Raw genomic sequence first — 15,237 nt, 5'->3', positions numbered from 1 at the left:
CGCAATGGAACGGTGTATCTGAAAGGAGAAATCGAACCTTGTTAGACATGGTCCGATCTATGATGAGTCATGCTGAACTTCCAAACTTCTTATGGGGGTACGCCTTATTAACTGCAGCTTACACACTTAACCGAGTTCCATCTAAAGCGGTAGAAAAGACACCATATGAGATATGGAATGGTCGAAAACCCAATGTGGGACATTTTAAGATTTGGGGTTGTGAAGCTTATATAAAAAGACTTATGTCTACTAAGCTTGAACAAAAATCTGAAAAATGTTTCTTTGTGGGATATCCTAAAGAAACTAGGGGATACTACTTTTACAAACCAACTGAAGGCACAATTGTTGTTGCCAGAACTGGAGTTTTCCTTGAGAAGTGTCGCGCCTTTTTTCGGAGGTCAAGGCCATTTGATTGACTTTGACTCACCTTTTATCTCACGACTGAACAAAATTTTTTTTAAGGGGGAAAAGTTCCAAACCACCCATTTTGAAAAGATTTAGGGTTCGGGGGTTGGTTATATTTAGGGAAGGTATTAGCACCCTAAATATTCGTAGTACTCTACGAGAACCTCTTGATTTTATTTAACTTTTTGTGCTTAAAACTTGCTTGCTTTTAAAGAGATGAAAATGAAATTGAATGATGAGTTGATAAAGAAAAGAAAATTGATTTTAATTGAAGAGAAAAAAAAGAAAAATGTTTTTTTAGTTGATGATTGAAAAGAGAGAAAAAAAAGAAAATTGTTTTTTAATTGATTTGTAAGGACAAGGTCCTCTGCCTACGTACCCGTGAGGGATCAAAACCTCGTAGTTCGGGGTAGAAATTGACGTTTGATTTGTTTGGTGTTTTTTATATGTTTTGAAAAAGGTTTTGAAAATAAAAAGCCAAATGGCAAGTGAGAATTGATTTGTGTTTTTTAGATTGAAGAAAATTGACTTGAAGTTGAATTAGAATTGATTTGAAATTTGATTAAGAAAAAAAGACGGTCACTTGATTTAAGATCAAGGTTTACTGTAAAAAGTTCCTTTTATGAATTTTTGATATTTGAATGTTTTTGTTGTTTTGGAATAAAGATATGAAAATTATATAAGCAGAATGAGAAAAATGAAGTTAAGCTAAATTGTGAAATTATTTTAACATGGACCAGAATATTCTGGAGAATAATTAAGTTAAACAAAAATAAATAAATATTAACATTTAAGTTTGGACCAGAGCACTCTGGATTAACAAAAATATAATATTAACAGTTACTTTAGGACCAGAGCACTCTGGAGAGTAATTAATTTAAACAAAAATATAATATTAATAGTTAATATAGGACCAGAGTACTCTGGATTAATTTAATTAACAAGGACCAGATTGTTCTGGAGAATAACTAAATTAAGCAAGAATATCATATTAAGTTAATTTTGGACCAGAGCACTCTGGAGAGTAATTAATTTAAACAAAAATATAATATTAATAGTTAATATAGGACCAGAGTACTCTGGATTAATTTAATTAACAAGGACCAGATTGTTCTGGAGAATAACTAAATTAAGCAAGAATATCATATTAAGTTAATTTTGGACCAGAGCACTCTGGATTAATTTAATTATTAAGGACCAGATTGTTCTGGAGAATAATTATAATATTAACAGTTAACTGGGGACCAGAGCACTCTGGATTAACAGATAGAGCGAGAATTAAAATGCATGAAAAAGAAATTAGAAAAATGAGATGCTGGGGTGTGGGAGCAGTAAAGGAGGGTGCAGGAAATAAAATGAGGAGGATTGGGCCTTGGGGAACAAATCTCGGCCGTTGATTTGATCAACGGCCTTGATTGGATCTGTTGAAGAAAAGGGGTATAAATACCCATTCTTTCCTTTTTTCTTCATTTTTTTCTTTCTTTCTCTCTCTCTTCTTCTCTCACTCTCACGTATTCTCTCTTCTCTCTCTTCTTCTTCTTATGAATTTTCCGGTGGGTTCCAAGAACACCGCCGTAGTTTCCAGATTCCGACGGGTGGCGGCCGGCCAGAAACGGCGGCGCCACCGCGTCGGAGTAAACTTACTCTTTTTTTTTTATTTTTTTTTTTGTTCTTTCTGCTTCTTTTATTCTCCTCTACACTCTTCTTACCTCAAAATTTCGAAATGAAGTCTCTTACAACCTAGATCTGAAACGTTTGAAAAGAACTACCTTTTCTTGTGTTTTTTTTCGGATCTGTTTGTTTTTGTATGACTTGTTGTTGTTGTTGTGAGAATAGTTTGTGTTCTTATGACGTGTGTGTTGTGCGGTTTGGTTACCGGATCTGTGAGTTTGGTTACCGGATTTGTGAGTTTGGTTGTTGATCTTATGTAGAAATGTTCTGGTTTGAAATTTGTGTTTTGCAGGTTTGGATTGTGAGAATTATTGTGTCTGTGTGCTTGGCCGTGGAATGTTTTTCTTGTTGGGCCCCCCTTCCTCTTGGCTGCTTGCGTGTTTGTATATATAGAGCTTGAAATGCAAAAATTTTGTTGCTTGGAGAGGAATATGACAGCCTGTTTTGAGCTGTGTTTGGATATTATCGGACAAAAATTTTGATTTATTTTGGACATTAAAAATAAAATAAAAGGACTAAAAGTAAATAAAACAAAAACAAGATAAAATAAAGGTTAAAAAAAAATGAATTTAAAGTTAATAAAAGATGGAAATTAAAATTAAATGAAAATTGAGAGAAGAGGGCCCGACTCGGAATCAACTATGAGGTATTTTAAAATACCTCCCTGCCGAAATTTTTGCTCGAAAGGCTGAGACCGGTCGGAGTTAAATGACACGTGTCAGTGCTGTCTTAGGTCAAAAATTGGGGTATGACAAGAAGGATTTTGTCTCCATGAGAATCAGTGGGAGCAAAGTAGATCTTGAAGAAATTCAAGACCCACAGAGTACTGAAATACCGGTAGAGGAACAAGGACAGGATACCCAAACTGTTATGACAGAAAATCCTATCCCAGTAACACAAGAACCACGTAGGTCTAGCAGGATACGTCAAGAACCCGAAAGATATGGGTATCTCATATCTCAAGAGGGTGATGTATTGCTCATGGACCAAGATGAGCCTGTGACTTACACGGAAGCCATAACTGGCCCCGAATCTAAGAAGTGGCTTGAAGCCATGAAATCTGAAATGGATTCCATGTACACAAATCAAGTTTGGAACTTGATTGATGCACCTGAAGGAATTAATCCTATAGGATGCAAGTGGGTTTTCAAAAAGAAAATTGACATGGATGGAAAGGTTAGTACCTACAAAGCGCGACTGGTTGCTAAAGGCTTCAAACAAATTCATGGTGTAGACTATGATGAAACCTTTTCACCAGTTGCAATGATTAAATCCATTCGGATCTTACTTGCCATCGCTGCATATCACGATTATGAAATCTGGCAAATGGATGTCAAAACTGCTTTCCTTAATGGAAATCTTCTTGAGGATGTGTACATGACACAACCTGAAGGTTTTGGCGATCCTAAAGCAACCAAAAAGGTATGCAAGTTGCAGCGATCAATCTATGGATTGAAGCAAGCTTCTAGAAGTTGGAATCTTCGCTTTGATGAAACTGTACAACAGTATGGATTCATTAAAAATGAAGATGAGCCTTGTGTTTACAAGAAGGTTAGTGGGAGCATAGTTTCATTTCTGATTTTATATGTAGATGACATATTATTAATCGGAAATGACATCCCTACACTACAAGAAATCAAAACTTGGTTAGGGAAATGCTTTTCTATGAAAGACTTAGGTGAAGCCTCCTATATATTAGGAATCAGGATCTATAGAGATAGATCACAAAGATTGCTTGGCTTAAGTCAGGGTACATATATAGACAAGGTCCTGAGACGATTCAATATGCATGATTCCAAGAAAGGATTCATTCCTATGTCGTCAGGATTAAATCTATCAAAGAATCAATCCCCTTCGACTAATGACGAAAGGGATCGAATGCGTGATATCCCATATGCTTCAGCAATTGGTTCTATCATGTATGCTATGATATGTACTCGACCAGATGTCTCGTATGCTTTAAGTGCTACGAGCAGATACCAGTCTAATCCTGGCAACGATCATTGGATTGCTGTCAAGAATATCCTTAAGTACTTGAGAAGAACTAAGGATACCTTCTTGGTCTATGGAGGTCAAGAAGAGCTCTCTGTAAATGGTTACACTGATGCTAGTTTTCAGACCGATCATGATGACTTTAGATCGCAATCTGGATATGTGTTTTGCTTAAATGGCGGTGCTGTGAGCTGGAAAAGTTCAAAGCAAGAAACAGTCGCTGATTCTACAACTGAAGCCGAGTATATTGCTGCATCCAATGCCGCAAAAGAAGCTGTTTGGATTAAGAAATTCATTTCTGATCTTGGAATAGTTCCGAGTATTGTGGATCCCATTGAATTACTATGTGATAACAATGGTGCAATCGCACAAGCCAAAGAACCTAGATCTCACCAGAAATCCAAACACATACAAAGGCGTTATCATCTTATTCGAGAGATTATCGAAAGAGGAGATGTTAAAATATGCAAAGTACCAACATTGGACAATGTCGCTGATCCACTTACTAAAGCTCTTGCCCAGCAGAAGCATGATGGTCATACTAGATCTATGGGTATTAGGTTTATGCCTAATTGGCTCTAGTGCTAGTGGGAGATTGTTGGTGTAAGCCCTAGAGGCCAATAGTTTATGTTAAACCTATCTTATGTATCATGACTTTTATTATTGGATAATATATGGCACTCTTTATTATATTTAGATAATGTTAATAAAGTCCTTAGAATAGATAGTTCGTGTAATAATATATTAAGTGTGACTTAATCATGAGATTACATTATCTTATAGAACGCTATTCTTAAATGAATCCGTAGTCAAAGCTTTAATATGAATAAAGGATAATAATAAAGCGTCGAGACTATTATGTATGTAGACTGATGACCGCATCTCATGGGTCATAGATATGAGATATCAAGTCTATACATAGATATAAATATTAGGAGTAATATTTATATTGGATTGACCCACTGTGAGAATACTACATAGTAAGTTATGAAATTGTCATAAGATATTCTCACAATGATAATAATGTATATCGCTCTTAGACCTGAAACCACTATGATCTCTAGATGTGGACTCAAGTGTTTTGTTGCCATTCTAACGTTGTCTGTAAAAGGATAACAATAACGTTGGTTGATGGGCACTTGATGAATCATGCTGAGGGTCATGAGTGTCCTAGATGGGATTTGTCCCTCCTCATAAACAGGAGATATATCTTTAGGCCTCTTGATGAAATATGACTATAAATATGCATGGCCATGCTGAACTAAGTCAATATAAGATATTGGACTTATTCGTTAAATAGTACATTTCGGAATCAAGATAAATGAACATTGATCTATACAAGGGTGACACTATCTATGCCTTGAGATCAATGAAGATATTGAGACAAAGGAGTAATTATACACATATGTATTATCATGAAAGGTTTCGTCAGATCACTTGACATTCTTGTCACTTGGGTAGCAATGATGTGTTGCTAGATACCGCTCATTGTTTATGATATTAAATGATGGATTTAATATCATTGCCAACGTGACTAGAACCTAAAGGGTCACACACAAAGAGCAGTCAAAAGAGATATGTATAAGTACGACTTATATAAAGGGTGCGCTTAGTAAATAATGCTAATGATTTAGCAATATTTACTAAACTCGTATTGGGCTTAGTGAAGTCAAAAACGAGTTTGACTTGCAAAGCACATAAGGAGTTCTATAAATAGAACCCTAGTGCAATAGTTTGCGGTTACGTTCTTTTGCAGAAACCCAAACTCTCTGACTTCCGTCTTCTTGGCTAGCACCGAGGTTTTGGAGGAGGACTGTTCGTGTGGACTTGATAGAGGCTCTGCTATTTGCTTGGCTGTAATCGTGATTCCGGTTCGCAGATTTCACCGTTCGTTCTCAGACCAACCGAATTAAGGTAACAATCGAATCACTGGTTCAAGTCTTAATTCGTAATGATCCAAGGAAAGTAAATCGAATTTTTTTTCCGCTGCTTATTCTGATTATGTCGATTTACCTTCAGTGGTATCAGAGCCAATTACGAAACCTTGAATCGGATTGTTTTGTTACTGCTTTATGTTTTAATTTGATTAAGCATATTGAACGAACATAATTAATAAAGAAAGATTAAAATTGGCATCGCATCATATTATGCTTTCTGTGCATGTGTTTTCGATTTGATTCAATGTTTCAGAAACCGTTTCTGGTGAAACATCGACGTTTCGATTATACATATCGACAGAAACATGATTGATCGATCATAAAACGCAGTTAATGTTAAACATCAATCACGTGAATGTGCATGGCTTTTCGAACCGTTTTGATGTTTCAGAAACCGTTTCTGGTGAAACATCAAACCTTTCGATCATACATATTGACAGAAGCGTGATTGGTAAATTCTGTATAACAACGGTATATATGATATACTGGATTTGATCATAGTTTAATAAGTCAGATGATATTTTCATGTTGATTGATCTGATGTATGGAGCTTCGTAACCGATTATGTGAACTCTGGTGAAGCATCCTAGACTCGGTCATGATACGTGAATAAAATCAGAGCACTTGTTTAATAAAGATCAGATTGTTGTAACAGAATTAGGGTTTGCCGAAACGATTAGCGTAATCAGAAACGTGTCAAGTGTTGATGCGAAATACGGTGCTAATTCAAAGTGAATCGTTCATAATGAATTAGCTTCCGGGGCGCTGCCCCCTTGACCCCGGTCAGCGGAACCCCCGGCTACTCTGCGTAGGGTGATCATATGTCGAATTTTAATTTAATTTATTTAATTATAAGGAATAATTAATAATAATAAAAGTGTGTTTGTTATTATTATTGTCATGTGAATGATTATGGCCTTAGTCCTTTTTATTTTATTTCTTTTGGATTTTAAAATACGGTCTGCGTGCCGTGCCTTTCTCTTATATCTCTATTGTACATTCTCTTCTCATCCACTCCCTCGTATGTAAAACGAGTTTTCTTCATATGTAATGTAAATAGAATACAAAGGAGGTAATAGGACTCAAGACGTAGAGATGGTCCTGGAAGTCAAGCTTGGAGAAGCAAAGTCGTTTCTAGGATTAGTTCAGATTCTCTCATTGGCTTGAGAGAGTCATAGCGTTAGGATGGCCATAATCATGTCACTTTTATTTTGTATAAATGTTATGCATGTTTTGATTGGAGTGCGAATATATATGATATATAAGCCGTGGTGAGGTGAGATCAAATTTAATAAAAATCCTTCAATTTAAATATTAAGTTTAAAGCTTTCCAAAAGTTTAACACCCTTCAAGACTAATATCAAATATGTGGGTTTTGCCTCCGTAAAGCGCATATTCTATACTAGTAAGTTGCGGTGCGGTAATCCAATTTATCCAAGTGTTATTCTTTTGGGTCAAACTTAACTAAGTTAATTTTAATAAGATTAGAATAAATTTAGAAGCTATAATTGGACGACTTCTATATGATAGAAATTGAATAAAGAGTTATTCCGCCAATTGATTTGAAAGTTGTATAAGATACAATTGGAAATGTTCCTACCTAAATAGCTAAGTTTTAAGTACAGCCCCCGTTGACTTAAAACAAGGTGAAATAAGGATTTCAATCCACTAGAAAATCTTCCAACGGGATTTTCCGAGTCAAATGTTTGAAGGTCATTTGATTTGAGTAAAATAGTGGGAGCGTATTTAATTAAAGACCAAATTAAATATTTTTCATGATACTTATTTTGCACATTTTAAATTGTAGATGGCCAATAACGCTTCCACAAACATTTTGCGATCTCTCATCGAAAAGGAAAAATTGACTGAAACAAATTTTATAGACTGGTCCCGTAACATGAGGATTGTCCTCACCCACGAAAAAAAGCTGTATGTGTTGGATGGACCCATTCCTGAGACACCTCCTGCTGGAGCTTCTGCGGCTCTGAGAAATGCTCATGCCAAGCATCTCAATGATTCCGTAGAAGTTTCATGCATCATGCTGGCTTCAATGACTCCCGAGCTGCAAAAACAGCATGAAGGGATGACAGCGTTCGATATGATCGAACATCTTAAGACTCTTTATGAAGAGCAAGCCAGGCATGAGAGGTTTGATGTCTCTAAAGCCCTGTTTTCCACCAAGCTGTCAGAGGGAGGTCCCGTAGGACCTCATGTGCTCAAAATGATTGGGTACTCTGAAAACCTAGCTCGTTTGGGATTTGTCCTTGAACAAGAGCTAGTCGTTGATCTTGTGCTGCAATCGTTGCCTGAAAGTTTCAACGGTTTTGTCCAGAACTTTCTAATGAATGATATGGACAAGACACTTCCACAGCTTGCAGCTATGTTGAGAACTGCTGAGAAAAACATGAAGGGAAAAGGAAAGGCTGCTGCCATTTTAATGGTTAATAATGGCAAGTTCAAAAAGCACCATAAGAAGCCTAATAAGACTAAGGGAAATGGCAAAGGCAAAGCTGTTGCCAAGCCATCAACCAAAGCTTTGAAGCCTACTGGAGGCGTGGCTAAGGATGGTAAGTGCTTCTATTGCAACAACGCTGGGCATTGGAAGCGAAACTGTCCAAAGTATCTGGAAGATAAGAAGAATGGAAATGTTCCTACTACTTCTGCAGGTATTTTTGTTATAGAAATTAATATGTCTACTTCTACATCATGGGTATTAGATACTGGATGTGGTTCTCATATTTGTACTGATGTGCAGGGTCTGAGAAAGAGTAGAGCATTGGCAAAAGGCGAGGTCGATCTTAGAGTTGGCAATGGAGCAAAGGTTGCTGCTTTAGCTGTTGGAACTTATGTATTGACCTTACCTAGTGGTCTTTTACTTAATTTAGAAAACTGCTATTATGTACCTGCCATTAGCAGGAATATCATTTCAATTTCTTGTTTGGACAAGGCTGGTTTTTATTTTACAATAAAGAACAAATGTTGTTCCGTTTATTTCGATGATATTCTTTATGCTAACGCAAATTTGAGTAATGGACTTTATGTCCTAGATCTCGATATGCCTATCTATAACATTAATACTAAAAGGTTGAAACCTAATGAGTTGAATCCAACTTACCTTTGGCATTGTCGTTTAGGACATATAAATGAGAATCGCATTTCCAAACTCCATAAAGATGGATTTTTGGATTCTTTTGATTTCGAATCATATGAAACATGTCGATCTTGTTTATTGGGAAAAATGACAAAAGCTCCATTTACCGGTCAAGGTGAAAGGGCTAGTGATCTTTTAGGTCTCATACATACTGATGTATGTGGACCCCTAAACATAACTGCTAGAGGAGGCTTTCACTACTTCATTACATTCACTGATGACTTTAGTAGATTTGGATATGTGTATCTAATGAAACATAAATCTGAATCATTTACTTTCTTCAAGGAATTTCAAAATGAAGTAGAAAACCAACTAGGCAAGAAAATCAAAATGCTTCGATCTGATCGAGGTGGAGAATATTTGAGCTTAGAGTTTGACAATCATCTTAAAGAATGTGGGATACTATCCCAACTCACACCTCCTGGAACACCGCAATGGAACGGTGTATCTGAAAGGAGAAATCGAACCTTGTTAGACATGGTCCGATCTATGATGAGTCATGCTGAACTTCCAAACTTCTTATGGGGTACGCCTTATTAACTGCAGCTTACACACTTAACCGAGTTCCATCTAAAGCGGTAGAAAAGACACCATATGAGATATGGAATGGTCGAAAACCCAATGTGGGACATTTTAAGATTTGGGGTTGTGAAGCTTATATAAAAAGACTTATGTCTACTAAGCTTGAACAAAAATCTGAAAAATGTTTCTTTGTGGGATATCCTAAAGAAACTAGGGGATACTACTTTTACAAACCAACTGAAGGCACAATTGTTGTTGCCAGAACTGGAGTTTTCCTTGAGAAGTGTCGCGCCTTTTTTCGGAGGTCAAGGCCATTTGATTGACTTTGACTCACCTTTTATCTCACGACTGAACAAAATTTTTTTTAAGGGGGAAAAGTTCCAAACCACCCATTTTGAAAAGATTTAGGGTTCGGGGTTGGTTATATTTAGGGAAGGTATTAGCACCCTAAATATTCGTAGTACTCTACGAGAACCTCTTGATTTTATTTAACTTTTTGTGCTTAAAACTTGCTTGCTTTTAAAGAGATGAAAATGAAATTGAATGATGAGTTGATAAAGAAAAGAAAATTGATTTTAATTGAAGAGAAAAAAAGAAAAATGTTTTTTTAGTTGATGATTGAAAAGAGAGAAAAAAAAGAAAATTGTTTTTTAATTGATTTGTAAGGACAAGGTCCTCTGCCTACGTACCCGTGAGGGATCAAAACCTCGTAGTTCGGGGTAGAAATTGACGTTTGATTTGTTTGGTGTTTTTTATATGTTTTGAAAAAGGTTTTGAAAATAAAAAGCCAAATGGCAAGTGAGAATTGATTTGTGTTTTTTAGATTGAAGAAAATTGACTTGAAGTTGAATTAGAATTGATTTGAAATTTGATTAAGAAAAAAAGACGGTCACTTGATTTAAGATCAAGGTTTCCTGTAAAAAGTTCCTTTTATGAATTTTTGATATTTGAATGTTTTTGTTGTTTTGGAATAAAGATATGAAAATTATATAAGCAGAATGAGAAAAATGAAGTTAAGCTAAATTGTGAAATTATTTTAACATGGACCAGAATATTCTGGAGAATAATTAAGTTAAACAAAAATAAATAAATATTAACATTTAAGTTTGGACCAGAGCACTCTGGATTAACAAAAATATAATATTAACAGTTACTTTAGGACCAGAGCACTCTGGAGAGTAATTAATTTAAACAAAAATATAATATTAATAGTTAATATAGGACCAGAGTACTCTGGATTAATTTAATTAACAAGGACCAGATTGTTCTGGAGAATAACTAAATTAAGCAAGAATATCATATTAAGTTAATTTTGGACCAGAGCACTCTGGAGAGTAATTAATTTAAACAAAAATATAATATTAATAGTTAATATAGGACCAGAGTACTCTGGATTAATTTAATTAACAAGGACCAGATTGTTCTGGAGAATAACTAAATTAAGCAAGAATATCATATTAAGTTAATTTTGGACCAGAGCACTCTGGATTAATTTAATTATTAAGGACCAGATTGTTCTGGAGAATAATTATAATATTAACAGTTAACTGGGGACCAGAGCACTCTGGATTAACAGATAGAGCGAGAATTAAAATGCATGAAAAAGAAATTAGAAAAATGAGATGCTGGGGTGTGGGAGCAGTAAAGGAGGGTGCAGGAAATAAAATGAGGAGGATTGGGCCTTGGGGAACAAATCTCGGCCGTTGATTTGATCAACGGCCTTGATTGGATCTGTTGAAGAAAAGGGGTATAAATACCCATTCTTTCCTTTTTTCTTCATTTTTTTCTTTCTTTCTCTCTCTCTTCTTCTCTCACTCTCACGTATTCTCTCTTCTCTCTCTTCTTCTTCTTATGAATTTTCCGGTGGGTTCCAAGAACACCGCCGTAGTTTCCAGATTCCGACGGGTGGCGGCCGGCCAGAAACGGCGGCGCCACCGCGTCGGAGTAAACTTACTCTTTTTTTTTTATTTTTTTTTTTGTTCTTTCTGCTTCTTTTATTCTCCTCTACACTCTTCTTACCTCAAAATTTCGAAATGAAGTCTCTTACAACCTAGATCTGAAACGTTTGAAAAGAACTACCTTTTCTTGTGTTTTTTTTCGGATCTGTTTGTTTTTGTATGACTTGTTGTTGTTGTTGTGAGAATAGTTTGTGTTCTTATGACGTGTGTGTTGTGCGGTTTGGTTACCGGATCTGTGAGTTTGGTTACCGGATTTGTGAGTTTGGTTGTTGATCTTATGTAGAAATGTTCTGGTTTGAAATTTGTGTTTTGCAGGTTTGGATTGTGAGAATTATTGTGTCTGTGTGCTTGGCCGTGGAATGTTTTTCTTGTTGGGCCCCCCTTCCTCTTGGCTGCTTGCGTGTTTGTATATATAGAGCTTGAAATGCAAAAATTTTGTTGCTTGGAGAGGAATATGACAGCCTGTTTTGAGCTGTGTTTGGATATTATCGGACAAAAATTTTGATTTATTTTGGACATTAAAAATAAAATAAAAGGACTAAAAGTAAATAAAACAAAAACAAGATAAAATAAAGGTTAAAAAAAAAAATGAATTTAAAGTTAATAAAAGATGGAAATTAAAATTAAATGAAAATTGAGAGAAGAGGGCCCGACTCGGAATCAACTATGAGGTATTTTAAAATACCTCCCTGCCGAAATTTTTGCTCGAAAGGCTGAGACCGGTCGGAGTTAAATGACACGTGTCAGTGCTGTCTTAGGTCAAAAATTGGGGTATGACAAGAAGGATTTTGTCTCCATGAGAATCAGTGGGAGCAAAGTAGATCTTGAAGAAATTCAAGACCCACAGAGTACTGAAATACCGGTAGAGGAACAAGGACAGGATACCCAAACTGTTATGACAGAAAATCCTATCCCAGTAACACAAGAACCACGTAGGTCTAGCAGGATACGTCAAGAACCCGAAAGATATGGGTATCTCATATCTCAAGAGGGTGATGTATTGCTCATGGACCAAGATGAGCCTGTGACTTACACGGAAGCCATAACTGGCCCCGAATCTAAGAAGTGGCTTGAAGCCATGAAATCTGAAATGGATTCCATGTACACAAATCAAGTTTGGAACTTGATTGATGCACCTGAAGGAATTAATCCTATAGGATGCAAGTGGGTTTTCAAAAAGAAAATTGACATGGATGGAAAGGTTAGTACCTACAAAGCGCGACTGGTTGCTAAAGGCTTCAAACAAATTCATGGTGTAGACTATGATGAAACCTTTTCACCAGTTGCAATGATTAAATCCATTCGGATCTTACTTGCCATCGCTGCATATCACGATTATGAAATCTGGCAAATGGATGTCAAAACTGCTTTCCTTAATGGAAATCTTCTTGAGGATGTGTACATGACACAACCTGAAGGTTTTGGCGATCCTAAAGCAACCAAAAAGGTATGCAAGTTGCAGCGATCAATCTATGGATTGAAGCAAGCTTCTAGAAGTTGGAATCTTCGCTTTGATGAAACTGTACAACAGTATGGATTCATTAAAAATGAAGATGAGCCTTGTGTTTACAAGAAGGTTAGTGGGAGCATAGTTTCATTTCTGATTTTATATGTAGATGACATATTATTAATCGGAAATGACATCCCTACACTACAAGAAATCAAAACTTGGTTAGGGAAATGCTTTTCTATGAAAGACTTAGGTGAAGCCTCCTATATATTAGGAATCAGGATCTATAGAGATAGATCACAAAGATTGCTTGGCTTAAGTCAGGGTACATATATAGACAAGGTCCTGAGACGATTCAATATGCATGATTCCAAGAAAGGATTCATTCCTATGTCGTCAGGATTAAATCTATCAAAGAATCAATCCCCTTCGACTAATGACGAAAGGGATCGAATGCGTGATATCCCATATGCTTCAGCAATTGGTTCTATCATGTATGCTATGATATGTACTCGACCAGATGTCTCGTATGCTTTAAGTGCTACGAGCAGATACCAGTCTAATCCTGGCAACGATCATTGGATTGCTGTCAAGAATATCCTTAAGTACTTGAGAAGAACTAAGGATACCTTCTTGGTCTATGGAGGTCAAGAAGAGCTCTCTGTAAATGGTTACACTGATGCTAGTTTTCAGACCGATCATGATGACTTTAGATCGCAACCTGGATATGTGTTTTGCTTAAATGGCGGTGCTGTGAGCTGGAAAAGTTCAAAGCAAGAAACAGTCGCTGATTCTACAACTGAAGCCGAGTATATTGCTGCATCCAATGCCGCAAAAGAAGCTGTTTGGATTAAGAAATTCATTTCTGATCTTGGAATAGTTCCGAGTATTGTGGATCCCATTGAATTACTATGTGATAACAATGGTGCAATCGCACAAGCCAAAGAACCTAGATCTCACCAGAAATCCAAACACATACAAAGGCGTTATCATCTTATTCGAGAGATTATCGAAAGAGGAGATGTTAAAATATGCAAAGTACCAACATTGGACAATGTCGCTGATCCACTTACTAAAGCTCTTGCCCAGCAGAAGCATGATGGTCATACTAGATCTATGGGTATTAGGTTTATGCCTAATTGGCTCTAGTGCTAGTGGGAGATTGTTGGTGTAAGCCCTAGAGGCCAATAGTTTATGTTAAACCTATCTTATGTATTATGACTTTTATTATTGGATAATATATGGCACTCTTTATTATATTTAGATAATGTTAATAAAGTCCTTAGAATAGATAGTTCGTGTAATAATATATTAAGTGTGACTTAATCATGAGATTACATTATCTTATAGAACGCTATTCTTAAATGAATCCGTAGTCAAAGCTTTAATATGAATAAAGGATAATAATAAAGCGTCGAGACTATTATGTATGTAGACTGATGACCGCATCTCATGGGTCATAGATATGAGATATCAAGTCTATACATAGATATAAATATTAGGAGTAATATTTATATTGGATTGACCCACTGTGAGAATACTACATAGTAAGTTATGAAATTGTCATAAGATATTCTCACAATGATAATAATGTATATCGCTCTTAGACCTGAAACCACTATGATCTCTAGATGTGGACTCAAGTGTTTTGTTGCCATTCTAACGTTGTCTGTAAAAGGATAACAATAACGTTGGTTGATGGGCACTTGATGAATCATGCTGAGGGTCATGAGTGTCCTAGATGGGATTTGTCCCTCCTCATAAACAGGAGATATATCTTTAGGCCTCTTGATGAAATATGACTATAAATATGCATGGCCATGCTGAACTAAGTCAATATAAGATATTGGACTTATTCGTTAAATAGTACATTTCGGAATCAAGATAAATGAACATTGATCTATACAAGGGTGACACTATCTATGCCTTGAGAACAATGAAGATATTGAGACAAAGGAGTAATTATACACATATGTATTATCATGAAAGGTTTCGTCAGATCACTTGACATTCTTGTCACTTGGGTAGCAATGATGTGTTGCTAGATACCGCTCATTGTTTATGATATTAAATGATGGATTTAATATCATTGCCAACGTGACTAGAACCTAAAGGGTCACACACAAAGAGCAGTCAAAAGAGATATGTATA

General features: G+C 36.0%; 2 protein-coding genes across 2 annotated transcripts; both read left to right on the top strand.

Moving 5' to 3' along the window:
• Positions 1 to 3,954: 3,954 nt before the first annotated feature.
• LOC120578210 (secreted RxLR effector protein 161-like) lies at positions 3,955 to 4,650 on the top strand. The gene has a single exon (XM_039830588.1). The coding sequence runs from the start codon at positions 3,955 to 3,957 to the stop codon at positions 4,648 to 4,650; it is 696 nt and encodes a 231-aa protein (XP_039686522.1).
• Positions 4,651 to 13,539: 8,889 nt separating this feature from the next.
• LOC120578208 (secreted RxLR effector protein 161-like) lies at positions 13,540 to 14,235 on the top strand. Its single transcript, XM_039830585.1, has one exon. It carries the CDS (start codon positions 13,540 to 13,542, stop codon positions 14,233 to 14,235), a length of 696 nt encoding a protein of 231 aa, XP_039686519.1.
• The last annotated feature ends 1,002 nt before the right edge of the window (positions 14,236 to 15,237 follow it).

This window comes from Medicago truncatula, chromosome 1 (assembly GCF_003473485.1).
Source record: "Medicago truncatula cultivar Jemalong A17 chromosome 1, MtrunA17r5.0-ANR, whole genome shotgun sequence".
Classification (NCBI taxonomy): domain Eukaryota; kingdom Viridiplantae; phylum Streptophyta; class Magnoliopsida; order Fabales; family Fabaceae; genus Medicago; species Medicago truncatula.
This window is presented reverse-complemented; position numbering and strand designations above follow the sequence as displayed.